The sequence below is a fragment of the Stenella coeruleoalba genome (assembly GCF_951394435.1).
Source record: "Stenella coeruleoalba genome assembly, chromosome: 5".
NCBI classification, from domain to species: domain Eukaryota; kingdom Metazoa; phylum Chordata; class Mammalia; order Artiodactyla; family Delphinidae; genus Stenella; species Stenella coeruleoalba.
The window spans coordinates 65,406,398-65,434,195 of NC_137150.1; the positions used below are offsets into that span (position 1 = coordinate 65,406,398).

The 27,798-nt window shown below is 45.8% G+C and overlaps 2 protein-coding genes and 1 pseudogene across 9 annotated transcripts in view; 1 reads left to right on the forward strand and 2 right to left on the reverse strand.

Annotated features, from left to right (window-relative positions):
* Positions 1–1,295: 1,295 nt before the first annotated feature.
* On the reverse strand, positions 1,296–15,207 carry LOC307186532 (uncharacterized protein). 4 transcript variants are annotated; one of them, XM_079921718.1, is made up of 6 exons: positions 12,709–15,207; positions 8,723–8,897; positions 7,930–8,081; positions 6,153–6,232; positions 2,057–2,173; positions 1,296–1,915 (listed from the first exon to the last, which is right to left on the reverse strand). In XM_079921718.1, the coding sequence occupies exons 1-2, from the start codon at positions 13,174–13,176 to the stop codon at positions 8,844–8,846; spliced, it is 522 nt and encodes a 173-aa protein (XP_079777844.1). In that variant the 5' UTR covers positions 13,177–15,207; the 3' UTR covers positions 1,296–1,915; positions 2,057–2,173; positions 6,153–6,232; positions 7,930–8,081; positions 8,723–8,843. The 4 variants fall into 4 exon arrangements, 3 of the variants coding, with proteins under 3 accessions (XP_079777844.1, XP_079777845.1, XP_079777843.1); XR_013828387.1 differs by lacking the exon at positions 12,709–15,207 and adding an exon at positions 9,410–10,436 and having other exon boundaries at positions 1,296–2,173; XM_079921719.1 differs by having other exon boundaries at positions 1,296–2,173; positions 7,930–8,078.
* Positions 11,058–27,798, forward strand: part of LPP (LIM domain containing preferred translocation partner in lipoma) — a 695,014-nt gene continuing 678,273 nt past the window's right edge. For 2 of the 4 annotated variants that reach the window (XM_079921711.1, XM_079921716.1), the window contains exon 1: positions 11,058–12,829. The gene's annotated coding sequence lies outside the window, so the exon portion shown is untranslated. Of the gene's footprint in view, positions 12,830–12,968; positions 12,994–21,489; positions 21,623–27,798 lie in introns of those variants that run through there. The other 2 variants (XM_079921713.1, XM_079921712.1) reach the window with 2 other exon arrangements.
* LOC307186531 (large ribosomal subunit protein eL28-like) lies at positions 19,228–21,530 on the reverse strand (annotated as a pseudogene). The gene has a single exon. The product of its transcript is annotated as a large ribosomal subunit protein eL28-like (transcript).

The window sequence follows — 27,798 nt, forward strand, 5'->3', positions numbered from 1 at the left end:
TAAAACATGTTCATTTGGTCAAAACCTTTCTCCCCAAAATGATATAAATCTTCTTTTATTTACTTTTGACATTGTATTATGGCCCAAAAAGCTGAGGCTAAAGTGATTTTTTTAATTAATTAATTAATGTATTACTTATTTTTGGCTGCGTTGGGTCTTCATTGCTGGGCGTGGGCTTTCTCTAGTTGTGGCAAGCGGGGGCTACTCTTCGTTGCAGTGCACGGGCTTCTCATCACGGTGGCTTCTCTTGTGGAGCACAGGCTCTAGGTGCGTGGGATTCAGTAGTTGTGGCTCATGGGCTCTAGGCATGCGGGCTCAGTAGCTGCGGCGCATGGGCTTAGTTGTTCCACCACACGTGGGATCTTCCCAGACCAGGGCTTGAACCTGTGTCCCCTGCATTGGCAGGCGGATTCTTAACCACTGCGTCACCAGGGAAGTCCTGAGGCTAAAGTGATTTTTATTCCTTGCTAGGTAAACTCCTTTTGCCACCCAGATTTTTACGGGATTTGTTGTTGTCGTTTTGCTTTACTCCGTGTTACAAACACTTCACCCTGATGTGTGTGCGTGTGAATCTCTTGCCTTTGGTTTTGCCTTGAATGCAGTGTGGTGCCTGTGACTTGCACACCCAGGTAACCTCCGCAGCTTGGGAAAGTTTCCTCTACTGATGCCCTAGTCAGTGTTTCTGACCAGTGACTGTTTCCGAGCCAGATCCTGTTTTCTTCCTAAGGACTTACTTCCAATAATTTTCAGGTTGGATCTCTGGCCCCTGATTTACATAGATGATTTTCTCTTTCTACTTTGATCTCTTTAGGCTTTTTTCCATAATCTAGGAGAGATTCTTAAGTTTATCCTCTATGTCATTGGCTAGATTTTTCTGGGTGATTTCTGCCCTTGGTTCTTGCCCCCAAAGTGGATATTAATTCTGCTATTGGCACTTTTTAAATTTCCTAAGTATTTGTCCATTTCCCATTTCAGTTATTCTGTTGTCTTTTCATATTGGAGTCTCTCTTTATTACTTATGTCCTTGTTGCAAAAGGCATTGCCTTTAACTTTTTAGAGAATACCAAAAACTTCTTTCTCATTTTCTTCTGGTTCCTTGGGCAAATCAAAGGTTGTTCTCCCTGTGTTTTTCCAGGATAATATTCTCTTTTCCCTTCTTCTATAGGGTCATGGACATCTGTCACTCTTTTTGTGTCTCAGCATCTGAATCTCTTCCTTCCTCCTTCCTACATTTGGAGACTCTCCCATTTTGTGGAGCAAAGCTTGTTTTCCATATAGAAACTGAAAATGCTGGAAACTCGATTTCTCCATCTCCCTTACCATCAGGGCACACGGGATAGGCTCTGCCAATCAGATGTCTCTGGTCTAGGCACTAACACGAGCGGATCAAGGAAGCAGAGCAGAACTGGCCAACCCCAGTTTCCAGATGCAGCATAGCGGCAGTTCTAGAGGCAGCACCTAGGGTCGGGTACAAGCACTAATGTCCACAGCCAGCTGTGGCATTTAGGAGTGTCACCATGGGAGCAATTAAATAGCTTATTATATAGTCTTTGAATCTGCTCTTTAGTCTCAAAGCTATGGAAGCTCCTCGACATCAGTTTAATAAATTAATTTTGTTTATATTGTCAGAGACTAATTCACAGCTAATTTACAACTAAGAACCCTGCATGATACGATCAATATCTTTTAAACAGACCCCATGGTGGTCTTACTTTCTGGTTACCGTTTCTTAAATGAGTGGTCATCTGCTTTTATAACACAGTAAATCCTTGACTCCACTCTGTCCACCTGGGTCAGGGTCGAACCCATTCTCAGAGGAGAGCTGGATGTCATAGTCCATTTCTGGCCCAGTTCCTGGTGTCTTCAGGTTTTCATTCTGTGCAGGTCTGTTGGGTGGGGCTGGGATTTCCTAGCTCTGAGAAAGTAGAAATAGAGGTCTGATGGGGCAAGGGGTAGCTACCTAGGGCTCTGTCGGGTACAGATCTTGCCCAGAGGATCCGTTTCCTCACCTATTAAAGTGGAGGATGGGATTTGGTGATTTCTAAAGGCTACATACCTGTATATGCACGCAAGGCTGACCCACAAGTGATGAGGCAGGCTAAGAGGGACCAGAGACAGGAACCAAGCTAAACGGTGCTGGGTCAGGGAGAGCTTCCGGCATTACACTCACTCTCTAGAAGGACAAACTAAGTATGAAAGCTTGTCATCTCATAATCAAACTGTAAGCAGGGGATTAGCAACAGGATCAGATAAACTGCCCAGGATTCTCGATTCTCTTTATTCTTTACCCTAACGAATGCTACTCTCCTTTTGATTAAGTGTGGAATATGCAATGGGAAATATTGCAACTTAGACACTTTTTGAACTGTAATCATTAGTCAATATAAAACAGAAGGAAACAAAATCAAATCTGTTTCTTCTACCTCTGCCATGGTGATCAAGCACAATCCTCTAACTGTAATCAGAGGTAGGACTAAAATGTCAAAGCCATGTGCTTTAAAGAATTTAATTGGAGACTCAGCCATCATCCCAATGCACAACCACTTTTTTTCTCTTTAAAGAAAAGGAGGATTTAAGCATCAGTTAAGTCATCCTCCATTTAAGAGCGTGATGCCCTAGAAAGTCTTCTTATCTACATTCTATTCAGGGAAATCAAGGCTCAATATATATTGCATTTGGGTCAAACTGTGGTTTACTAGTTCTATTGTTATCAATAAGTTGACAAATTAAGGGTCAAATAGACCATGAGAGAACACTGGAGGCTAACTTTGAGAACAATGTTGAAAAGGTTCAGTGGGGATAGGAAAAGCAGTGCTAGGAATCATAGAAACCAATACCAATCGTTTCATACATTTGCATGGTGTTTACAGTCTGCAATGTGCTTTCACATTCATTATTCATTATAAGCAGAGTTGGGACTAGAACCCAAGTCTCTTGACTCCTTGCCTGGGCATCTTCCCCTGGGCTCAGTTATATGGTTGAGTGCTTCATCTGTGCATGGTACAGGGGGCCTAAAAAATGTGACCTGTCCTATTTGGAATTTGCAAGTACCACCAGAAAACATTCACACTGCTTATCTTTCTGCTAAGGAAATCTTGAAGGGTTCTTGTTCTTTTCCTGTCTATTAAGCCATATGTGTGAGCAAAGAGAAAACTTATAATAAAAAACCTGCAGAAAGGAAGCTGTGTCTTATTGCCAGAGCCTTCTCAGTGCCCTGCAGGTACCTGAGGCTCAGGTTACACAGCTGCAGCCATCTGGGTGATCTGGAACTAGAGGGGATCAGGATCTAAAGGTGAGATATTAAGGTAGTGGGGTAATCTATGAGTCAACCTGACAAATGAAATATCATGTGCCTGACTGGGAATTTCTAAGGTTCAAATGGAAGGTGAAAACACCAAGCCCCCTTGGTTTAAAAAAATCATTTTAGGATGCAAATGTGAATTGCTGACCTACTATTCTAGGTGTATATTTATTTTTATTCTTTTTGTTTCTTTGGTAGGATTGTGCTAATATTGTGTACTCAATGTGCCTTTGAATTTTCCTGGTGACCATTCAGTGGAGCCCCATCTAATGTTAGTGTTAGTGATTGAAATGAAAGCATATAGTGAAAATTTTTGCTTGAAATTATCCTTGAAAAATACTTAGGAAGGTGCCCTGTTGGTGCCCAACCCAGCCTGTTTTTCCTCCAGCTTTGGAATTAATTGCTGTTTATTGGTTGAGCCCCAGAAGCAGTAGCTGGCTTTTAACTGAGGACCATGCTGAATAAAAAATGGGTACCATTAAACAACAAAATCATAGAGGTGGGAGAGTTGACAATGAAAGATGGGCAGAGACTGGGAGACCTAGTGTGGGAGGGCAGGTTCACATCTTGCACCTCCTGCTCACAAGAACCCTGGTGGTAAGGACCACCAGTGGCATTTCCATGGTTACCTCTCTCCTCTCTCTGCTCTCATGCTGAATTTGTGGATGCGACATGCATCAATGATGGGACTACACTGTAATGAGAACCTGACCTCACACAAGGGGACAAGTGGGAGAGAACTGTTTAGGGCAGAATCTGCTAGACTTGACAACTCATTGAAGAGAGGAGTTGGGGGGAAAGAGATGTCAGGAATGATTCAGGGTTGTGACTGGGATGGTTGGAAGTAGGGAGGTATAATGTAGGGAGGACTCAGGAAGTTGAATTTAGAGCCATGTTGAGTTTGAGGGTTCTCAAGTAAAGGTTGGATAACCTATAGAGAATACTAGTTTGAGTCTGCAACTCAAGAGTGAGAAATAAAAATATGAAAATTGTCTATAATTGGGAGCTTCTACTTAAAATTAAATTTATTCTGCAAGGTAGGAGAAACCTAGTCTCATTCAATTCGAGGTCTATTCCACCCTTTCTCTGGGAATGCACTAACACAGAATGTCTTAAGCTAACTGGTTGAGTGAAGGACTAACGGTTAGAAATATGGGTAAAAATCTCATTAAATATTTCAAAATAATATCTCACTACAAACCACCTGCTAAGGATTCCCGAGAAGATTCAATTGTCAAAAGAGGGACTGCAACTTTCCAAATATTTGTTGGGTTTTTTTTTGTCTTAAAAAATGAGCGCTATATTGTCTTTGTCTTATTCCAGACACATAGGAAAAGTTAAAATAATATAAGCTTATTGTAAGAAAATTTTGGTAAGCAAAAAGAAGGAATCATCTTACCATTTAACGATAATCACTTTGAAAACCTAAGTTCATATCCTTTCAGATTCCTCTTTATATGCCTATCCTTCTTTTTTCCACTTTAAAACATTGTATACTCAAGATAAATGAAAATACATGACCACACAGAGAGTTTTACGTGATACATTCATAGCAGTGTCATTCATAATAGCTCCAAAGTTGAACTAATCCAAATATTCAACAACTGATAATGAATAAAGAGAATATGGTATATCCATCCAATAGGTTAGTATTAGGCCATAAAAAAGAACAGAAACCATTAATACATGCTACAGCATGGGTGAACCTCGAAAACATTATGCTAAGTGAAAGAAGCCAGATGCAAAGCCACACAATTTATGATTCCATTTACATGAAATGTCCAGAATATGCAAATCTATAGAGACAGAAAGTAGATTAGTGGTTGCCTGAGGCTGCAGGCAGAAGTGGGGAATGACTGTAAATGGGTGCAAGGTTTCTTTGGGGGCTGATGAAACTGTTCTACTATTAGAGTGCAGTGATGGTTATACAATTCCATAAAGTTATGTAAAATCATCGTATGCTTAAAATGAATGAATTTTATGGTATATAAATTATACCGCAATTAAGCTGTCAAAATATATATCATGGACCTCTTTTCATTCACCTAAAACTGTAGCTGGAAATATAAATCTAATCAAATCCCTACTGTTGGGCAGAGATTCTCTCTCCTGCCCTGATATCTGCTGTGATTCCCTAAGAGTGGGTGAGGCCGTGTATCACAGCCACGAATGAGGCAAACTGCATCCTAAAGCATACCCCCAGATACGCACATCATCAAGAACGAGCAGACCCTCTTCAGAAGTCACACCGCTCTACACAGCTTCCTAAAGGAAGCAGAGAGGCCACCAAGACCGAGGCTGCAGACATCAAACCTCTGGACATTAGTTTCTACCTCTTGCTGTTTTGTGAGGACAAAGATGTGTGCTCCATGTTTGTGTTCCTTCAACAGGCCCTGGGGGGTGTCTCCGGGCTCATCCTAGCCTGCTCCAACACTATCAAAAGAGGCTCCTGGCTGACGTAGCAGGTCCAGTCCATCCAGGGGTCCACTGGGAGATCTCAGCCGAGCTATCTCACCTACTCCTTCCCTTGGAGTTGCTATCCTGTTTTATCTTTGTTTTAACATGTAGAACTGGCATTGTGTCTATTTTCTCAACACTATTCCTAGGTCTAGTACAGTTAGCAAGTGCATATTATATACTTGTTAAAATAAAAAGGTGGCATAACTTGTCTCCCTTTGTGTTTGAGTCTCTGTGAAACTTTTCATTGGTAGTGGACCCAAGAGGGATTAAAGCTCCATCCATCAACATTTCTACTACCACAGACTGGCCCCCTGTCAGACTAGACTGACTGACCTTTGAAGTTTCACTGGCTTCCAGGTGTGGTCACAGCTCTCCTATGTTCTGGGCTTACCTGAGGTCAAAAGCCAGCAGACTTGTGCAAGGGTGAGTTGGGATGGGCCAGACTGCATTCAGATAAGCTGTTCCTGCGATCTGATAAAATGCAAACAATGATTACAGCCTCTGGCTGAAAACTGGGCTGCAAAGCTGGGTAAAATTGTGCAGAAATTCATGGGCAGATACAAACTATCATTAGTCTACATTGGCTTGATTTCTCAAAACCAATAAAGAAAGTAGCTTGTGATACCATTTTTCCCTCAAGAAAAATCCAAGTCTTTTCTCCCTCTCAAAACAGGGAGAAAATATTCATTTAGGAAGTCTGATAATCTATTCCTTTTTTACACGGAGATAATTTTTTCCCATTGTACAATGAGATGTGAAGAATAGAGAGTAAACAGACCTTTTGTAATAGACTTCATTATCTTTAATACTGCATTTAATAAAAGCCTACCACTATTGTTTACCAAGTTTTCATCTCTTTACAAAACGCTGATGCTTATCTGATCTGGTCAGAGGTCTTGTTTGCATCACAGGCTGGTACAATAGTCTTGAGAAGAGAATTAAGCTCAGCTATAGAGCAGGACACATCAAATATTTAAACTGTCACTTGTGCTTAATTCTTCCTGGAAAAAGTTAACCTTGAGTATTTTTTTAAAGAATTTATTTGATATAAAGTTGAAAAGCAACCATTGCTTTAATTCTATGTCTACTCCCAGAGCAGAACTATATCCTTAGATAATTTGTAAAATTGATATATGCTAAATGTGACAAGACCTAGTGAAACGGGAGGGAAGGGGGCAGGGCACAACTTTGGAAAGAATGACATAGCTCGAGGACATAACGTAAGCTGATTTGAACAAAATGGGTCCAAGATGTAGGACAAGTCGATTTCCATTAGATCTTGAGCCTCAGTATAAGCTCACTGTAACACATCAGCAAGCTAAATGACACACCCACAGGCTCCATGACAGTCCCAAGACTGACCATAAGGATCAAGAAGTGGGTGGTGCGGGGCTTCCCTGGTTGCGCAGTGGTTAAGAATCCACCTGCCAATGCAGAGGACATGGGTTCAAGCCCTGGTCCAGGAAGATCCCACATGCCGTGGAGCAACTAAGCCCGTGCGCCACAACTACTGAGCCTGCGCTCTAGAGCCCATGTGCCACAACTACTGAGCCTGCGAGCCACAACTGCTGAAGCCTGTGAGCCTGGAGCCCGTGTTCCGCAAGAGAAGCCACTGCAATGAGAAGCCCACGCACCGCAACGAAGAGTAGCCCCCGTCTGCCGCAACTAGAGAAAGCCCAACCCAGCCAAAAATAAATAAATAAATTAATTAATTAATAAAAAAAAAGTGGGTGGTGGCCCAATTCCTGAAATCCCCACCCCTTCCTGAAATGGCTGGAATACTTCTCCCACTCATTAGCCTATGAAATTACCCACCCCTGTAAAAACTGACAACCCCATACCCTGGTGCTTTTCTCACCTTCTGAGATGGCCCACACTCTGTCTGTGGAGTGTTTCTCTCTAAATAAATCAATTTGTTACCTATCACTTTGTCTCTCACTGAATTCTTTCTGTGATGAGACATCAAGAACCTGAGCTTCACTAAATCCTGAAACCAGGTGTGTGATCTCATTTGGAAGACTGTGGGTTTCAGCTGGGTTTGAGTCCCAGCCTTGTGGGTTCAAGCCCCAATCTGAGGTGCACGGTTTCTCTAGAATCTCGCACACAGGGCACATTGTAACAAACAACAAATATTAAATCCTCCCCCTCTCCCTCATCCCTCCTGGTACCTGCCCAGAGTCATGGTCTAAGATAACATGACCAGTCTTCCAGAGAGACGATAACAACTGTGTTGCTTCTCTAGCCAAGATGAAGGATTCTTGCATTCACTCCCTCACTGGATAACATTGGATCGTTAAGTCCCAGGTGTTGCCAATGGCTGCTGGGGAGGAGAAATGAAGGAGATATGGAGCCCACTGTGAAGAGCTGTATGTTTGACAGGAGCAGATCAAACACACTTCGGAAAAATTACAGTGCAATGGGACAATCCAGTGCGTGCCTTGTTCAGAAGATAGAGAAATTATTTTCACATCAGTAGAGGATGCTGGCAAGACAGGTAAAATCTGCATTCATGGAGGTGGGCCTGGGAAAGTATTTTGAGAAGAGGGAACTAGATGAGAAAAAGTCCTGAGGCAGGAAGTGAAGGAAGCTGTGTGTGTGTGTGTGTGTGTGTGTGTGTGTGTGTGTGTGTGTGTGTTTGTGTGGTGGTGATGGTGGAGGGTTGGAGGTACAGTCTACAGTTGGAAAAAGCTGATCATGGAACCAGGGAGGGGCAGTTGAGGAGTTTGGACTTAATGTGGTTGATATCATGGAACCTTTACAAGTTCAGAGTATAATGCGGCATGCTATGCTCTGGGAAGATGAATTTGGTCAACAGGTTGAAAGTAGCCTCAAATTGAAGAGAGTGTTGGAGAGCATAAAGTCTGAGAACCTAACTGTGTGGATGAAGAAACCGAGACCAAAGAGGAAGTGACTTGCCATGAGGTTACAGAGCAGTTTTAGGACAAGCAAAGGACTACAAACCTTCCTCTCCTTTGCCTCCCCATGCCCATCCTGCTTCTGTTTCCAAGTGGCCAGGCTCTGTTGATTCTTCCTCTTCCTTCCCATTGGTCTGCTTCCATCCAGTCTTCATCTCTTGAGGAAGTTATCTGATTTTATTTAAATGCCCAGGCCTTTTACCTTCTGCATCTTCCTCTTCCTTTGACCAGGAACAAGAAGGAAAAAAACAGAACACAACAGTTGAATGCCTACATTGACAACGGCAGGCACTTTGTCAGAGACTCAGAGACAAATTGCACTCTCAGCCCAGTAGCTGAGAAAGACAAGGTGACCAGTGACATCATGCAGAGTCGCAGGGACTGAGGGTAAGCACAGTGCTCCCATCACTCTGTAGGGGCAATGCATCCACTGGAGGTGGCGGGAGGGGCAAAAAGGCCTCTCAGAGGACGTGATATTTAAGGCGAGTCTGAAGAAGCTAGGTAAGGGTTGCCAGGTGTACGGAGAAGAAAGAGAGTGCCCGGGAGAAAGAAGAACCCGTATAAAGGCAGAGAAGCAGGGTCAGTTAAGGTGTTTGAGAAACCACCAGACCTCCAATTGGCTGGAGGATTCAGGACTGGCAGACACGAGGCTGAAGAGCTATGCAAACTACACTGAGGAGTTTGGCCTGATGGGTTTCAGGCTGGGGAGAGGCCACATAGGGTTGCTATTTACCTTCCATCTTCAGTGTCCCTGTTCTTATTATTTCTCCAGTAGCCTCTTCATATCTTTTCCTCTTGGTCAGCCATAGGCAGATTATGAGTTCTGCACATTGGAATGTTCAATGTGAGACCAGATGGCCACTCAGCAGTGGGTAAGGGAAGAGCCAGGCTGCCTGGGCTCAGTGGGGCGTCTCAGTTTAACCGGGTACTAGCTCTGTGTTAAGAGCAGGCTACTTAACCTCCTTGGGCTAGAGAAAATAATAATGCCAACCTCAGAAGGGTTTTCTGAGGGTTAAGTGAAATGCAGATGAAAAATCCTTAGAATATTGCCCGGCATATGTGAGGACAGAGAAAGGACTGACAAGAGCTACACAAAGGCCTTGGGGAAAGGGATTGTCATGGATGCAAGCAAATGGTGGGAACACAGCCTAGTGTTGTTCAGTCTTTGGTGTCATCACTGGCAATCCTCCAGTCACATGCCCTCCGCCCCACCTGAAATTCCGTGCTTCTTTTAGTCTCTGAATTGGTAAACCTGTATTTCTCTAGCATTGAGTCTGCAGATTTACACAGCCTTCCCTTCTTTCCCAAGTCCCTGCACGCAGCAGGTTTTAATAGGGTTGTTGAGAAAAGTGTGAATACAAAAGAAACCAGATCAGCAAATGAGGAGGCTTTTGATTTGGGTTTGCGCTGATGACAACACTGCATGCGGTTCGCCCAAGCATCCAATTTATGACTTTGCCTCTTACACTCCTGGTGAGTGCCTCCTGAGCAGAAATGATCTTTTGTGATTAACTTTATATAATGCTTGTGCTAACTCTAGGCCCACCTGAGCAATTCATAAATATTTCAGGAGGAGAGACATAGTGATCTTCCCCAACACACTCATACAACAGTTTCAACATAATTAGGAGCATTTCTGGATCTAACACCGCACTCTTTTTTTAAAACTTTTTTTAAAGGAATTTTGCCTTTTTAAAAAAAATTTTATTTATTTATTTATGGCTGTGTTGGCTCTTTGTTTCCATGCGAGGGCTTTCTCTAGTTGCAGCAAGTGGGGGCCACTCCTCATCGCGGTGCGCGGGCCTCTCACTATCGCGGCCTCTCTTGTTGCGGAGCACAGGCTCCAGATGCGCAGGCTCAGTAATTGTGGCTCACGGGGCTAGGTGCTCCGCGGCATGTGGGATCTTCCCAGACCAGGGCTCGAACCCGTGTCTCCTGCATTGGCAGGCAGATTCTCAACCACTGCGCCACCAGGGAAGCCCTAACACCGCACTCTTACAATGTGCATGATGAAGGAAATGAATGCTAATTATACGTTATTAAATCTTATTAATCCTCATTAGAACCCTATTATTCTTTATGAGTGGGTTACTGGGGAAGAAAAAAAAAAGCAGCACTGGTCAAGTCCCGTTATGTCCAATGGGGAATGGGTGGATCTATTCTTAGTTGGTGTGATACCAGGAGTTTTTCATGTTAAACAATAGCACTCAGAATGTGGGTTTGCTGAAATGTTGAGAACAGAGTAAGTGAATTGTGGTGTAACAGAAGGATCTTTTTAAAGCCCCAGAATAAAATCTCTTTAAGAGCTCATGTTTCCTATTTCAAACTACATTAGTTGCAAAGACAAAAATATTTCATTATTGCATGGAATAGGTACCCTTGACCTTACCTCTACTACTATCTTCATATTTTTTGTATGAGTAGATGAGAAACTGATAGCAAGAGGGATGGAGTAATTTGGATCCAAGAATGTCTGGATTCAAAGACTTTGCACTAAGAAGATGCTCGATAAATGGTAAGTGCAGAAATGTGTTTCTCCATTTAATTCTTGGTCAAAAAGAATCCCACCAAATCCCCAAAGAACCAAGTTTTGGAGGTTTCATGAATTAGTAACTCACGGTGTACTCTCAACATTCATTAACAGAAATTAGGAGGTCAGGGCCTCCTTGTTGGGTGGAAAAATCATGGGATTAGTCAGGTGACCTGGCTGGGGGGAGGTGGGTTCAGGTGCTTGCTCTGTTGCTTATTTTGTGTTGGGTAAGTCATTTAACCTGACTTTTTACCTCAAATGTAAACGATGGACTATAATTTGTCCTAACAAGATCTAATAAACCAGTGAGAAAGTGCTTTTATGATGTGCTGAGGTGAGGACATCAGTAGGATTAGAAATACAAGGCAACAGTCTCCAGCCTTGGAGTGTCTTCCAGGCAATGTCTGCTGCACGTTTTAACCCCCCGACACAGTTATTGGTGGGTCCCCTGGTTGCTCACATTTACAACCGTCTGAGGAAAAAAAGTCCCACTCAAACCTTCCAAGAACAGGCTTGCCTTTCACCCAGTTCGCAGATTTTTTTTGAAGCTGTAAGCACAGAATAAGCTTTCTGGGCTTCCGGCAGGGCTGTGAAGTGAACTCCAGGGTTTCCTTTATTTGAGCACCAGATAGAGGGAGTTGCCTTGAAGCAACTGATAGGCATGGCTATCCAGGGCTCAATGGCAATTAGAACATTCCAGGAACTGACTCCCTCCGGGGCCCAGGGAAGCTCTGAATCTCTTCCCAGGGTATCCTCGCTGTCCGCTGACATCTAGCCTGGTTCACTGCTCCGCGGGAAGGAGGGAGTCAGGGCTCTGCCTGGAGACAGGAACACAGCTGGGAGGCCGAGCATCCGGGTCCCGCGCCTGGATCTGTGGCGGGCATGACCTTGCAGGAGTCATTTCTCTTCCGAGAGCTCCAGTTTTCCCATGTGTGAAGTGGACGGGTTGGAAGTTGGTCTGGGCCAGCTCTGAACCTCGCTGGGAATCCGGGGCGGGGCTCACGAGGAAGATCTCTGAAGGGGATTCCACGGCAGGATCTCGTCTGCTCAGATTCAGCCCCCTAATCTGGTGCCCTAACAGTGGACGCAGGTTCCCCCATTTTTTCGGCAGCCCCTCGCCCCGGCCGCTTCCTCCTTCTACGTCTCCTTCCTCTTCCTCCAGTGCAGGCAAAACCTCCACAGCTCCCTTTCCCTTCCTCCTTTGCAGTCTCCCCGCATCCCCGCGTCTTCCCTTCCTCCCAGGAAATCAACTGTCGTCAGCGCGCCCACCTTGGGGCAAGGCCACGGCCCGCGGCGGGCGCCCCCTCCCCCGGCGGCGAGCGCAGCGCGGCGCGGCGGCCCCGCGGGCACCCGCCTTCCCATACCTTACATGGACAAATGCGTGCAGGCAAAGTCAGGAATTCAGGCCCCTGACGTCAGCCTCCAGCTCTCAGGGCACCGCACGGGAGACCGAGGGGAGGGGGTGGGGACGGTGGGGAGGAAGGAGGGGGAAAGGCACCAACCAGCAGCCGCTCCAGCCCTGCCGAAGTTTCACTTTTTGTCTGTGGGTTCGCTCCCGGGCCCCGTGCGAGCTTTCCTGGGATAAGTAGCTTTAGCGAGCGGGGGAGAGCCAGGCGCTGCAAGGTAAGGGCTGGCTGCGCGGCCGGGGGCGCGGGGCGCGGTGCGGGGCGCGGTGCCGGGCCTGGGGACAATGGGAGGGGGAGTGCCTGGGCACCTCCTCCTTCTCCGCTGCCTCCGCCTCCAGCCGCCGCCGCCGCCGCCGCTGCCCCGGCCGCCTCCTCCCCGAGGTATTTGTTGCAAATCCTCCTTCCTTCCCCCCACTCTCCGCCCGCGGGCGCCTCGGGAACCCCCAGCCCTCCCCGAGCGCGAGCGCCTCCGGGGTGGCAGGAGCGCGGGGCGCCGAGCGCGCGCCTGGGCCGGGCCGGGCCGCAGGGCCCGCGGTGCGGAAGTGTCGGCCGCAGCGTAATCATGGGGTGCACGCGTGGGGGAGGGGGACCCCTGTTTTTTGGGAAGCGTCGACCGGGGGCTGGGCGCGGGTGGAGGCCTTCCCTGTGCGCCCCCTGCCCGGGCTTTTCAGGGCTCCCAGGGGGCGGGGCCACACCCAGCAGCTCCGAGCTTTCGCGGAATCACAGTTGTCACAGTGGAAGGGGCCTAGGAGCCCTCACATCAAGTTCCCCCATTTTCCAGTTGGGGCAACTGAGGCCCAGAGAGGAGGAGAGGCTCCCCAAAGTCGCTCACTAGAGGCTGAGCCATAATTAAAATAAATGGCTCCCGACTCCTAGTTCCTTTTCTCCAAGCAGTTTTCCAGCGCCCACTGTGAGACCGCGCCATGCCGGGTTGTTGGGTCAGATGCATTTAGGGCCCTTACTCTGCCCTCAGGGAGCGTACAGTCAAACCCGAGGAACCAGACGTGACCCAAGGTTGAAGGTGCTAAGTGCTGGGGAAAAGGCAAGGGTAAAATTTCAAGGGGCTCGGAGAAGAGTTTGGTTTCCTCGTCCCTCAGGAAGCATCAGAGGCTTTGGAAGGATGGGGGGTTTTCTGAAGCCAGCCAGGCTTCAAAATGTGGAGAGTGGGGATGGAGCTCTAACTGTTACTGTGCTGGGAGCACAGGGTTGGGAGGCATGGGTACAGGAGATGAGATAATCAGTGGAATTGGGCCTGAGGGGTGTCTTTGGGACTTTGAGGTGCTGGGGGAGCTGAAAGAGCTTTGTGGCTTCCCTTCCCTTCCCAGTGATCCAATGTCTGCTGGCCCTCAACACAAAATGCAAAAATGTAGGTTCACGTTTGAGCTGCTTTTCTAGGACCAGACTCCCTTAACCTTGTGTCCAATCCCGTCTCTCTTTCCACCTCCTCCCCCTTTTCTAATGCTTGCTTACCAATAAAACTCATTCTCACGAAGGTGTTACTGACTTGGCAATGGCTTTCCTCCCCCAGCACAAGAGCATTTTAAGAAAGCCTTTAAGCGGAAGGAGAGAAAGCAGCTAACACTCTCCTCTCCCCTGCATCCTCACCCTCCCTGCCCTTACGGATAGGGAAACATAAAGAAAAGCCCAGAGAAGATGGGTGCCAGTTCTAAAGCCTACAGTGAATGATGGTAGCCCGTGGGAGGCCAGAACTTCCAGTAGGGTTCTCTGTACCCCATGACCAGCCTTCTTCCTTTCAGGGTCTCTGCCTGCACCAGGCTCAGTCAAAAGGAAGAATGTGTATTTTTTTTTTAATCTCAGTATAAGAATACACTTTATTTTTATTTTTTTAATATACAGCAGGTTCTTATTAGTCATCCATTTTATACACATCAGTGTATACATGTCCATCCCAATTGCCCAATTCATCACACCACCACCTCCACCCCTCCGCGGCTTTCCCCCCTTGGTGTCCATACGTTTGTTCTCTACATCTGTCTCAATTTCTGCCCTGCAAACCGGTTCACCTGTACCATTTTTCTAGGTTCCACATATATGCGTTAATATACGGTATTTGTTTTTCTCTTTCTGACTTACTTCACTCTGTGTGACAGTCTCTAGGTGCAAGAACCTGTATCTTGCATTTAATTTTTGCAAGGCAGTCTCCCAACACCAACACCCAGGCCTGCAGAGTCTAGAGTGTAGACTCTAGATGCGAGATAGGTAGCCGGGGTTAGCTGTCTGAATGGTAGGGGTGCACGCCTGGGGCCTTTGGGTCAGGCAGCTGCCCAGGGTCATGCTCCTTGTAAGCAGCGGGCAGGCCTAGAGCCGGCTTTGGGGATTGACAGAAGGAGGAGAAACAACTGTGGAGCTGGTTACTATGATTGGGACAGACTGAGTAGGACCCTTCTTCGAGTGACATATGCCAGTGGACAGTCAGTTCCAGGCAGTGGGAGATGGGAAAGGAGGCTTCATTATGAAGGTCCTTAAAAATGCCAGGCATGGATATGACTTGATCATTTGAGGGTTCTGAGCAGGCTGGGACATGAGTGAGAGGAGAGGAACTGGCATTGGGAGGCCTTCTGCTGCCCATTCCAGTGAGAGAGGCCATAATCTGGCCTAAGAATATTATCGGTGGGGTGTTGCTCATTTACCCCACGTGTATTACTGAGTGTCTGTTATGTGCCATTGGCAAAGATGAGTATTTTACGGCAGGTTCCTTATTTTATTGAGGCATATAAATTGTACATTGTATGTATTGAGGCATATAAAAGTACACTTTTTCCCATTTTAATATCACTGAAATTGGGTTGTCTTATGATCACAGATGTGTCATAGTTGAGCAGCGCTTCGTTCTAAGTTGATAATGGTACGTCTTACCCTTGAGGGTTAAGAGTTGATAAAATTTGTTGATCATATCCTTTATGAATGTATGGTGCTTTGCACTTTATAAAAGTTTTCCATCAGATATTCCATTTGAATCTCAAAAGTCCCCTGAGAATTGGGCCTGGTGATCCTGTCATCTCGACTTTACCTCTTGCCGAAGGTCACAGAGCTAATTAGAAATGTGCTCAAAATGACAGCCTAGAACTTTGCCTCTTGATGTTAATATTTGACTTTACCCTGCTGTGGAGCTAGCATGGGTTAATTAGGAATGGGAAGGTCAAATTGAATTTGATTTCAGAACTATGGCTGAAGATGCTGGAATGATGGTGGGTTTTTTTTTTGAGGGGGGGTTGACCAAGGGCAGAATGTAACTCATGAGGACTGGGAGGATCCCTTAGCCCAGAGATTTGCTGCATTAAATGGAAAATGGGCAGCGAGATAGAAGATGCCGGGTAACATAATAAAACCAGAGGACGGAGCACGCTGCTGTTTCTACACAGAACGAGAGGAGCAGTGGATGAAGCACACAGGTTCTGGAGCCTCCCTTCTGTGAAGCAGGAACTGGCTAGCCCTGGGAGTGCAAAGATGAGGAGGACACGGTCCCTGTTCTTGGGGAGCACCTGTGTGTGCGTGTATGGTGCTGTTCGAGGGCTATGTTTCTGCTGCACTGATGTCGTTCCACCTCAGGAAAGCTACCAGAGGGAGCAGTGTCTGAAGAGAATCTTTAGGATTATATAGGAATCGCCCAAGTGGAAGAACAACAGGTGAGGGCTGAACCTGTTAGGCATATGCAGACGAATGTAGGGAAGGAGCATGGTGGTTGAGGCTGGTTTTTGCATGGCCAGCATGAACAGGGTGGTGGGAAATGGGAAAAGGGAGGACTTTCATTCTTTGCTAAGTAGATTTAAATTTATCTTGTGGGCTCTAGAGGCCATTAAAGGCTTCTCTAGAGATTTGCATGAAAACAAGGCTGGGCAAGGGCTCTGGAAGCATCTGTGGGATTAGGTATTGGGATGCTAAGCCCAGGAAGAAGAGTAAAGTATTTAGTAAGTGGTTGAGTGGAGCTGAGACTTTGACCCTGGGCAGTAATTAGGAGTCCTAGCTCAGCGTGTGCATTGCTGGGTGGGGACTTTTCCTGGATAATGGCATTGGAAGGCAGCACCCAGCTGGAAGAAACCGAGGCGAGGAAAGGGGAGGTAAAGTTGTGATGCATGCAGGAAGCTTATCTGGGTGGAAATCCATGGGCTTGAAGGTGTGTGTGAAGCAGAGGTGGGGAAGGGAAGAAGGAATGGAATCGTGATGTGGGAGTCTGCTCTAGATGGCTTGGATGTGTGGAGAAAATGGCAGTGCCTTCTTAATGCGAGTCATAGAAATGGGGAAGGACACTGATGCATTGATGAGGACCTCACCTCTCCTGACTTTCTACAAATAGGGTGGGTGGGTGGCCAGGGGGTTAATGGGATTCATGCTTGGAAGCAGGTAAACCACAAAATTGAGGCTAGAAAATGTTTATCTTTCGATCCTTCTTTCTTAATAATAATAACATAATTTAAAAAATTTGAGTACTTACCGTGTACTTATGTAATTCTCATACTGACTTATTAAAGTAGGTTTTATGATTATCAATCTCATTTTGCAGATGAGAAAATGAGTTTGGTTAAATAAGGTGACACAACTACTAAGTGAAATGGCGAGGTTAGAACCTTTCCGTGATCTTCACCGCTCTCTCTCTGCCCACAGAAGGAAAAGTGGAAATTGTCGATGAAAATCAATCAGTCGATCTAAAAAAGAACTGGAAAATTTTATTCGATCCAAATTTGAGCATTATAACCCGGGAAGAACATCTCAGAACACTCTGAGAACTGTTCCGCCTGTTAGAAGTCAAGGCATGGTTATATAAGCTTTTTGAGACAGAGGGCTGTACATCACGTGATGTATAGATATTATCAACAGTTTACTTAACGCAGATCTAAGCATCATCCTGGTGGGTCATGTGACCCCTGCAACATCAAGAAGGAATGTTATTAAGGCGTTGTCTGGTTGATGCTAGGAGCGTGTTGCTCTTGATGGTTGAGCAGGTACGCCTGCCCCTGGGGGAGGTCTGGTCGAATCGTAATGCAGACCCGATGCGCAGTGCGGGGAGACAGGGGGCCAAAGGGCAGGGAAGCATTTTTATGTTTAAGTTTTCTTGCCTTGCCATGAAATATGAATTTTATTTCACAAAGTCACCCCTGTCTTTCAATGTTCTTCCTCAGAATTTAACTCAGTACCCATTCCTTGGGCCCCAGCAGGACCATAATCCAGGGTTTCCCTGGGCAAGCAGGCTTTTCACTTCCATACTGGTGCTGCTTCAGCCCGGTCTCTCTTGAGATGCTGCCATTCCCTCTACCCTTTGGGTGTCTTCGCTCTGCAAAGCTAACTGGAGAGGACAGAGCTTCTCTAGCAAACATCTGCTTCCTCCCCCCAACATTGCCTTCTCCCCAGTCTCTTGGAGTAATAAGGATTTGAGGTACCCCATAGAGAGGCAGTTGGGGAAACAGGATAACAAAGTAGGGGAGTGATGGCGGTCTTGATCTCAGTCATTGCCCTTGATCCATGGCTCCTGGGACAATGTTCTCCGGAGTCGAGCCAGATAGCTCCTGTTGGATCCCGGCCTTCACTAGCTCACGCAGACCTCTTCCTCCAAGAAGGCGTTCAGGCTCAGGACTCTGAGGGATCAACTAAGGTTCTTTCTGTGACCTACCCACCTGAGGTGGGTTATTTGCATTTTGATAACTTACAGGTAAGATATTTTCAGGGGCGAGAAGACAGATCCTAGGAATGGCACCCAGCAAAGTAAATAAGACCTTGGCTTTCTCTTCTTTGAATACCTCTCATCTCTGGTACCTTGAAGATGTTTAGTAACTGCTTGTTTACTCATTTAGAATGAGTAACATTTACTGATACAGACAACCCAGCTAGTGCCATGAAGCCATTCCCAGACTCTTAGCCCCCTTATACCCCACTTATGTGTGTGATCACATGCATCTCTGTCTCTTGTGTTCAGTTCAGCACATCATTCGGGTCCTGAATGATTACCCCATGCCAGACAGAAATGCTGGAAACTGATCTTACAAAGACAGCTAAGGCTCTGTCTTCAAGGATCTTCATTCCAGCCTAGGAGACAGACTGAAATAGAACATGGGAAGGCCCTACTAGAGTGATGAACAAAGAAATAATGGGAGCCGTGAGAAATGGCTGACTGACTACCTGGAAGAACAGGAAAAAACGCTCATGGAGAAGACATTGGGTTGGGTTTTGAAGGGTGAGTAGGGGTTATTATGGTGGACAGAGCTTTCTGGGCAGAGAGACCTTGATATACAGGCACAGGCCTGAGGCCTAAGAGTGTTTGGGGGGTGTGTTTGGAGATCACTGAGAAAGATGGGACTGGCCAGGGAGGATTAGAGGGTAAAGGGCTGGCAGCTTGAGCTAAGAATGATGGCAGCGGTGGTGGTGGGTAGGGAACAGGAGGGCTTTTGTTACTTTTTGAGTAAAGGAGGGTGTCGTTGGGTCTGTGTTTCAGAGAACTCTGGTGGCAGAGTGATAGCAGTTCTGGGCCAGAGGCAGGGACACCGCTTAGGAGGCTGCTGCAATGTTCCAGGTCAGGAAACACCGGCCTGCATCAGGTCAGCAGAGTAGAGAGGGAAAAAGTTGTTTACTGTTAGAATCTTATCAGGCAGCTTAGTTCCTATTCTTGTCCTTCCAATTATTTGCCAGCTTATCAGCCTTGACTGGAAAAAGTATGTTATCCGCACCAAAGCTTGTAGGCAGTGGAAGCAACAGGTTGGCAGCAAGTTCATGCCTTAGAATTGTGGGCTGGGGCCTTGGTGGCCAGAGCGACCTGACTCCTCCTTTTGCTGGTGAGGAAACTGAGGCCCCAGGGAAGTGCTCAGTCACACCCTTGTCCCGCTGAGCTGGAGTTGGGTGTGGCCCTTACTCCCTTTCCTGCTCTGTTTCAAGGGTGTTTTTCATTCTCTCTCTGCTGAGCCTGGCTGGACACATTCCTTCCCCACCCCACCCCCAGGGGCTTTGCTTGGGAGAATTTGGGAGGGACTATAACTTGGAGATCCTTGTTACTGGGCTTGAACCTTGTTCTTTACACTTTGAAAACAAAGTGATTAAGAAGGTTCATTTTCAGTCTGAGAGTGCTTTGGGGGTTTCTTTCTTTTTCTGCTATTTATTCCTGTCGCTTGTTTGCCGGAACCAAGCTTCTGCACGATAACTTTAAGGTTCTTTGCCTGTGGCGGCCCCCACCCTCATTCCCCTTTTATTTTTACTTATTTTTGCTTTCCTACAAGTTTTCAGGCTGCCAGCATTAGATCCCTTACCGGGTAGATCCTGCTGTTTTTTCTTTCCATCTTAAACCTGCCCATCACAGCCCATCTCATAGAACCCATTAGCGTTTCGTAGCCTTTGTAGCACTTTTTATGTGGCGAATGCATTTTACGGTTGTTTTTTATTACTTAGCTCACAATTGCCATCCAAGAGATGGGTGGGCAGGATCAATCTTGTAAAAGTTCAGGGGTGAAGGAACTTCCCCTGTGGTGCTTAAGTGGTACAGTGAGAATCAGACTCTCAGCTCTAAAGCTCCTGTCTTGTTCCTTCCTTCACTTCTGCTGGTGAGCAGGAGATAATTGATGTGAAAGTCTTTAGCAAGCCCTATACACAGGTGAGAAACTGTTATTATTTCATGGTGTGGTAATTGGTAGCATTAGCTGCCCGTCTGTGACTTTGGAAGGCACCTGAGAATCTGGTTGGAGACCCCAGAGCCCTGAGGATAAGGGCTTCAGATGCTATCATTTCAGCAGTACCATCACCAACTTGGTTTTTGGTGTAAGAAAACAAAGACCTGTGTTTGAGTCACACATTAGCCCTGTGATCTTAAGCAAGTTCCAGAACATTCCTGAGCCTCAGTTACCTTCGATTTTAGATCATGTGATCTATCCCAATGCATCTGTGAGAACCAGACATTTCTCTGACAGTGCTTTAAACATGGCCGTATAGTGTGTAATGTGGCCGTGCAGTGGGTACACGGGGCTAATCCTTGGTGCCCAGCAAGGTGTCTAGCCCACAGGAATGGCACCTTGTCCTTCTAGAGGAGATTGTGGGATTTAGACCCAGGCAGCTCCAAGTTCAAGTCTTAGCCGTGCGACTTAAGGGAGGGTGCGCCCTGAGGTGGTCACGGCCGATCTGGTGTACTTACTTACTCATTTTTAGACTTCTTATTCATGAGGGCATCACTGTTGACAACAGTCACTTTGCGAAGTGGGGCGAGTACCACAGACGTTCACAGGCATTTCCAGGCTATGCAGAGGGATGGTTTGTCACCAGTGAATGGCTGTCCAGTGTTTCTTCTCCGTTGTGATCCTCCAACTCTCTCTTGGTTTTTTAATTTTTTAAATTTATTTTTATTTGAGAAAAATCGGCTGACATCTTTATTGCTTTGGGGAAGGGGGTCACCCAGGAGCTCTTGGTGGGCAGGTCTGCTTCCTCTTCACCGTCACAGGCTTCTGGCAGTGCAGGATGGCGCTGGCTCTCCAGGGGTCGGCCAGGCGCCAATCTGTGCGGTGCTTGTTCTTTTGGATCACGTGCCGGATGCTGCTGCGTGTGGCCCGGGCGTTCTTGTTGATGGTGGTCCGCACATAGGTGGCCGGCTTTCGCGGGCCGCATCACCGCTTCATCGCTACCATGACCCCTTTGCTATCCGCCGGCTGCACACCCACAGTCTTGCGGTGAATGGGCCCGTTGTGGCGGAAGGAGTTGCGGGCCTTTAGGTTACTGGGTTTGGTGCTGTACGTCTCCTTGTTCCTGTTGATCAAGAAGGTGGAGCAGTTCCGGACGACCAGCCATTGCAGGCGCGCGGACATGGCGGCAGCTCCTCTGGTTGCGGAGGCTGCAAAGAGGCAGGCGGGGGGCGGGGCCTCTCTGGGGTTTGGTTTGCGCTGTGTTTGCGCTCTGCTTCTAGTGCAGTCGTTGCTTCTTTCCCGGCCTCCCATCGAAGTCTCCAGTAGTTCCCATGGAAAGCTGGTGCTGAGGGGTGGTTCCAGGCCTTCCTCAGAAACTTGTATGGGAACCTTTCACGGGGCAGGTAAGCAAGAGGGTCAGGACAGGGCAGAGGTGTTTCATTGTCCTTCAAGAAGGGTGCTTTGGCCTCATTCCATCCCCACAGTGCACACAGTGGGCACTTTTTCCGCTGCAGCCGTGGTCGGCATTCCTTAGTCACTCAGGCCATCAGCCAGCAGCTTCGGAGAAGATGGCCGTGGGCATGGGTAGTGCGAATTCCTTGGCACTTTCAGGAGACCGCTTTTTGGGCGTTAAGGGAATCCTGTCTTTAATGTTAGTGTCGATTTCCTTGTCTGTAAAAATGGCTGTAGCAACAGTACTTGATGCAGAGGTAGAGGGACCATACTTTCTGGTTTTGCCAGGACAGCCCTGGTTTATGCCTGTGTTCTGGTGTACTATATACAGCGTCCCCTTCCACTCTCAGAGGTATTCTGATTGGAGGTCACCCTACTTGTTAGTACTGAGTGAGGTTGTGTAAGTCAGGGGTCCCCAATCCCCAGGTCGTGGACCGGTACTGGTCAGCCGCCTCTTAGGAACCGGGCCCACAGCGGGAGGTGAGCGGTGGGCCAGGGAGTGAAGCTTCATCTGCCGCCCCCCATCGCTCACCTTACCGCCTGAACCAACACCGCCCCCCCCATCCCCCCCACCCCGGTCCGTGTGAAAATTGTCTTCCAGGAAACCAGTCCCTGGTGCCAAAAAGGTTGGGGACCGCTGGTATAAGTAATATGTATAAGACCAGGACTAAAGTCAAATGTCAACAAATGTCTACTGTTTTTGTCAGAGGAGATGCTAGGTGCTCAAGAAATGTTTGTTCAGTGAACTGCTTTTATAAAGGTAAAGTTTGAGGATGTTTGAAGGGAATGTCTAGCTTGTAGGCAGTTAGACTTTATTAGGTTGATAAAAATGTGTTAGTACCTGTTTAGAATACAAAAAAAACGCCAGGAGAGTGGTATGGATGGAGGACTTATTGAGTTCTCTGGAACGTGTGAGGAAGCTTATTGGAAGGGCTGGGCCTTGGATTAAACATGGAAGGACAGGAAGGCTTAGCCCAGGATGTGATGGGGCAGCTAAATTGCTCTGGCTACTTATAGTTAAGAAATAAGATTGAACCTCTGTCCATGTGTGTATTTTATATATTTATTTCTGGCCACACCACACGTGGGATCTTCGTTCCCCGACCAGGGATTGAACCTGGGCCCTCTGCAGTGGAAGCGCAGAGTCCTAACTACTGGACCACCAGGGAAGTCCTCATGTGTGTAATTTAGCTGGGTTTTTAAATCTATTATTTTCTAGCCGATGGCCCATCTTAATAAAGATCTTTAACTGTAACTGTGGCAGCTTAATGCGGTACCAAGTTCTGTGCCAAGAGGTCACCAGAGTAACTTATTCTTCTAATGAGTTTCCAACGAATATGGTTCTTGTTTAGTTTTCAGGAAGAAAAAAAAAAAAAAACCAGAAATTAAAAAAACTTAATTGGCACCTAGAGCTTCTGTCTTGTTTGATATGAAAATGAATCATTTTCAGGAACTGGAGGAGGGAGTCTGCTACCCAGAGGGCAGGGTGTGCCCTGACTTCATGGCAAAGGCAAATTCTGAAGTGACCTGGAGGGTAAGCGGCACCTTTTCTTAGAATGAGGTGAAAGGCAGGTCAGCTTTCCTGTAGTCTGGTTGTTTCCAAACTGGACTTCTCTTCTCGGCTGCAGCAGCTTCACTTCATAGGAAACTATGAGGGTTCCAGTAATGACAGCTGGACAGGACCCTCCAGATACATCTGTCCATCGATCTGATGTGTTTGTGTGTTCATTCATTCCACACCAGGTGCTGGGTGTACCTGTGAATGAATGAGTGAAACTCTAGTCTGGGCTTGGGGGATGGAAACGTGAATGCGGTGCCATCCCTGCCTCCAGAGGTCATTTAAATAATCAAGAGAGGATGTAAAAGTATGTGGAAAAAAATATCTGGTGACTCTAATTGAATGATGACTAACTCTAGGGACCCTGGGGAAACTTCACAGATAAAGGACTATCATTTGATTGGGCCTTGAAGGATGAGTGGGGATTTGTCTAGTGGGCTAGAGGAGGAGGGGGGTCATTGAGCAAGGGAAATAACACGAACAGGTGAGAAAGTGCATGGCACCTTGGAAAACTGGAGTCGTTGGGGATGGGCTGTGGAGTAGAGAGGCCATGGAAATGAGGGTGCAGGGGTGGGCTGGGATGTGGATTGACAAAGATCTAGATTGCTGACTGAGGACTTGAGACTGTGCTGTGAAAGGCGCATCATGTAGGGAAGGGAGATGATTGGATCTGTGCTTTAGAAAAGTGATGGGTTACGGATGGTTGGAGGGGCCTGGTACTGGAGATGGTGAGATGTGCTGCTGTAGTCCAGGTACCAGATAAATGGAAGCTGAAATGAGGTTGAGGCATTGGCTCTGAGGGACAGTTCACAGGTGGAATAGAGGTCACCCAATCTCCTCATTTAAACAAGAGGAAACCCAGGCCCTGAGCAGGTAACACATACAGAGTCCACAGCCCTGGTTCCATCATAACCCCCAGGTGATCCATCCTCTGCCCAGGGTAACAGGTACCTAGTTGCTGAGATAGCCGTTTGTCAAGAGGAAGATCTCCATCACTTTTTATCTTTTAGGAGTTCCATGGAATCTCTTAACTCTGAATGAAATTGGCTCTTTCTAGAGTTACGGAATCTGTGATCACTGGAGATACTCAAGCAGTGGCTGATTGGGATGTTACAGTGAAAACTCAGGCAGTGGTTGAAGACTTGGTCTAGAATATCTTTGAGGTCTATTAACCCTGATTCTTTTTTTTTTAAAATTCCTTCCTTCCTACCTCCTTCCCTCCTTCCCTTTCTTCCTTCCTTGGAGAAGATACTTATAACGGTCTTACCTGGGGTTCCTCTCTCCATTTGGTTCCTCAGGACGATTTTAGCCAAATTGGACAAAAGGCAGAGAGAATTAAAAATGGGTGATTAGGCACTGAGAATGGTGGGCCATAGTTCATGCAGAGTCGTGAGGGACTAACCATTTTGGGGGCAGCAGCAAGTTAATACTCACCAGGGAGACCTTTGTCACCTAGGCCAGCCTCCATGATCCTGATCAAAATGGAATCCACCATACAGTTAATGATGCTTTCGACCAGTCGCCATTTTTATAGTGCTTTACAGTTAATCATGTGTTTTCCTACAAATTACAGGTAAATCCTCACAATAGTCCTGTGAGCAGTTATTATTATTGTTCAAGTTTTACTATCAAGAACCTGAGGCTGAGAAAGATTAAATGACTTGCTCAGGGCCCCAGCTAGCCGGATGTTGAACCAGGACTTCAACTTGAGGTTTCTATTTGCACAATTTTAGATTCCTCCTATTCCCAGCCTGCGCAGATCCCCAGAACAGGCTCTAGCTTTATTCCTATTGATAACCTTAAACCCATTGTGGATCCTGATATAAGATAAGGATTTAATCAGTGCTTGCTGAATGAACATGTGAATGAATAATATAAATGAAGTAATAAATGACAACTTGAGTTTTAAGAATATCTTTAGTAATAAAAAAAACCTAATTGAGCTCCTCTAAACATTAATTAATCTGTTATCAAAAGACAATGAGAAAGAACTCATTTAGAATACATTTACTCAGCTTCATTAAAAAAAAAAAAACCACGCCAGAAAAGCTCCCACCAAAACTCTTTTACCTGAATACCTCTCTCTGATCTTTTAGGGGACCATAACCCTGATCTTAAGCCCCCCGAAAGGGCACGTCCACTTCTCCGTCTGTGTACAATGTTTCCTTCCACTTAATATTATTACAAGAAAAGCTCTTTCTTCTTTTGGCCTGGTCTTTATCTTTTTTATAAATGTATTTTATTTTATTTATTTATTTATTTTTGGCTGCATTGGGTCTTTGTTGCTGCGCTTAGGCTTTTCTCTGGTTGCGGCGAGCGGGGGCTACTCTTCCTTGCCGTGCGCAGGCTTCTCATTGCGGTGGCTTCCCGTTGCGGAGCTTGAGCTCTAGGCATGCAGGCTTCAGTAGTCGTGCGGCGCGCGGGCTTAAGTTGCTCCGCGGCATGTGGGAGCTTGCCGGACCAGGGCTCGAACCCGTGTCCCCTACATTGGCAGGTGGATTCTTAACCACTGCGCCACCAGGGAAGCCCTATATTTATCTTTTATATAACTAAAGATTTGTTGAAACTGACTTTACCCGTGTGGACACTAGGATAGTTTTTAGTTTTTAAAGACATTTAATACAATTCAATATGTTAAAACATGCATTGTAAACATCAGTGGACAAATAAATAGCTTTTACTTCCTTCTAAATTATTTCCTGAAGACAGTGATTTCTTTGGCACTTCCACTTTCCCGCACATCGGTTACCATTTTGTCCCTTGTGTTTTGTGGTTATGTGACTATGTATCTTATCTCCTCAGGGATGTAGGAGAAAATGCGTGTATGGCTGGAGAGTCAGACAGGTTTGGGTTCAAATCACGGCACTGTATCTTGATAGTTATATAATCATACTGGTTACTTAGCCTCTCTGAACCTCCAACTGCTCGTCTGTGAAAGAGGATAATAGTGCCTTCCATGTAATGTCATTGTGGAAAGGATTCTGTGGTCAGGGTAGGAAAGCACTGAAGCCTGCCATGTGATCTGCTGAAAAATGCTATCATTTCCCTCTTTTCTCTCTTGTCACCCGCCAGATGGTAAGACAGCCAAGATCCTTTCCTTTGTATTTCCCCATAGAGTATGACCCATAGCAGGTAGACCTTAAATACATGTTTATCAGCTGGCTAAATAAGTTTTAAGTTCTTTCAAAGGAGAATTATAGGCACAAAGTACTGAATAGTTCTATTACTTTTCATGCTGGTTGCTATTCAGCCTCCAGAAAGACTGTACTAATTTGCAGAGTCATTAGCAGTGGGTGAATCTACTGGTTTCTCCATGTCTTCCCTAGAATTTAATTTTATAACTTTATATTTGTCTCTGCTAAATTAATATGTAGGAAATCATATTTCATTATTGTTTCAATTTGCATTCCTTTAATTACTGAAAAAATATCCTGAGAAGTGGTTTAGAGTTTGTGTGTCCCCTTGCGTGAATTCTCAAATGGCAATATTTAAAAATGGTCTGAGCTGGAGAAGGTTCATATGAAAGGGCTAAAAATGTTTAGTGTTTTGAGTTGCCTAAACTTTAGTTTATGTATTCATTCATTCAGTCACTCAATGTTTATTGAGCACCTGCTATGTGCCAGGCACTCTTCCAGGGGCTATGCATACCACAAAGAAAAAAATAAGTGAGTAAAGTCAGCGATCTCCACTCCAGCCTCCTCGTGTAATATGTGTGGTGGCTGAGATCTAGAAAAAAGAGATTAATTACCAAAGTCATTCAGCTTGTTCAGTAGCAGAGCCAACCATTTATTTGAACAGTAATTGTGATATTGTATGTTTTGTATCAGTAGCCTACATTGAGAAAGCAGAGTCCTGAGTTTTGATCTAGAAAATATGATCACCCGGTTCTTCAGTCTCATATATAACTCCTTCCTAGAGCTCTTTGCCTCTTACATTTACATTCATTCTTAAATGAGCACACTTATGATTATTTATTTTTTTAAAGATTTTTTTCGATGTGGACCATTTTTAAAGTCTTTATTGAATTTGTTACAATATTGCTTCTGTTTTATGTTTTGGTTTATTGGCCGTGAAGCATGTGGGATCTTAGCTCCCCGACTAAGGATCGAACCTGCACCCCCTGCATTGGAAGGCGAAGTCTTAACCACTGGACCACCAGGGAAGTCCCCAGCACACTTATTATTAAAATAGGACTAGAAAACAAAATTACCCCATCTAAGCCGTTTAGACCAACTGTATGAACCTTTTTGGACATGTTTTTGGTAAATGGGAAGAAGGTGACATATTTCTCTATCAAATAAAGTAGTCAATTTAGTTTTAATAAGGCAGTTATCTTCAGGTAATAAAAGTTCAACTAACTTGCCATAACTATCTTGTTTAAAGTCAATTAAGAGCCTCATATACCTCACTTGCTGGGTAAAATTTAATAGAACTTCAGTTAAGCATTTATTGCTTATTTAATTCAAAATTAAGTTAATCACCACAGTTGGTAACAAGCACTGAGTATTAATTAACATTCAGCAAACTATCTTATGAAGTTTAAATTAGATACAGACAGGTCTTGTTTAT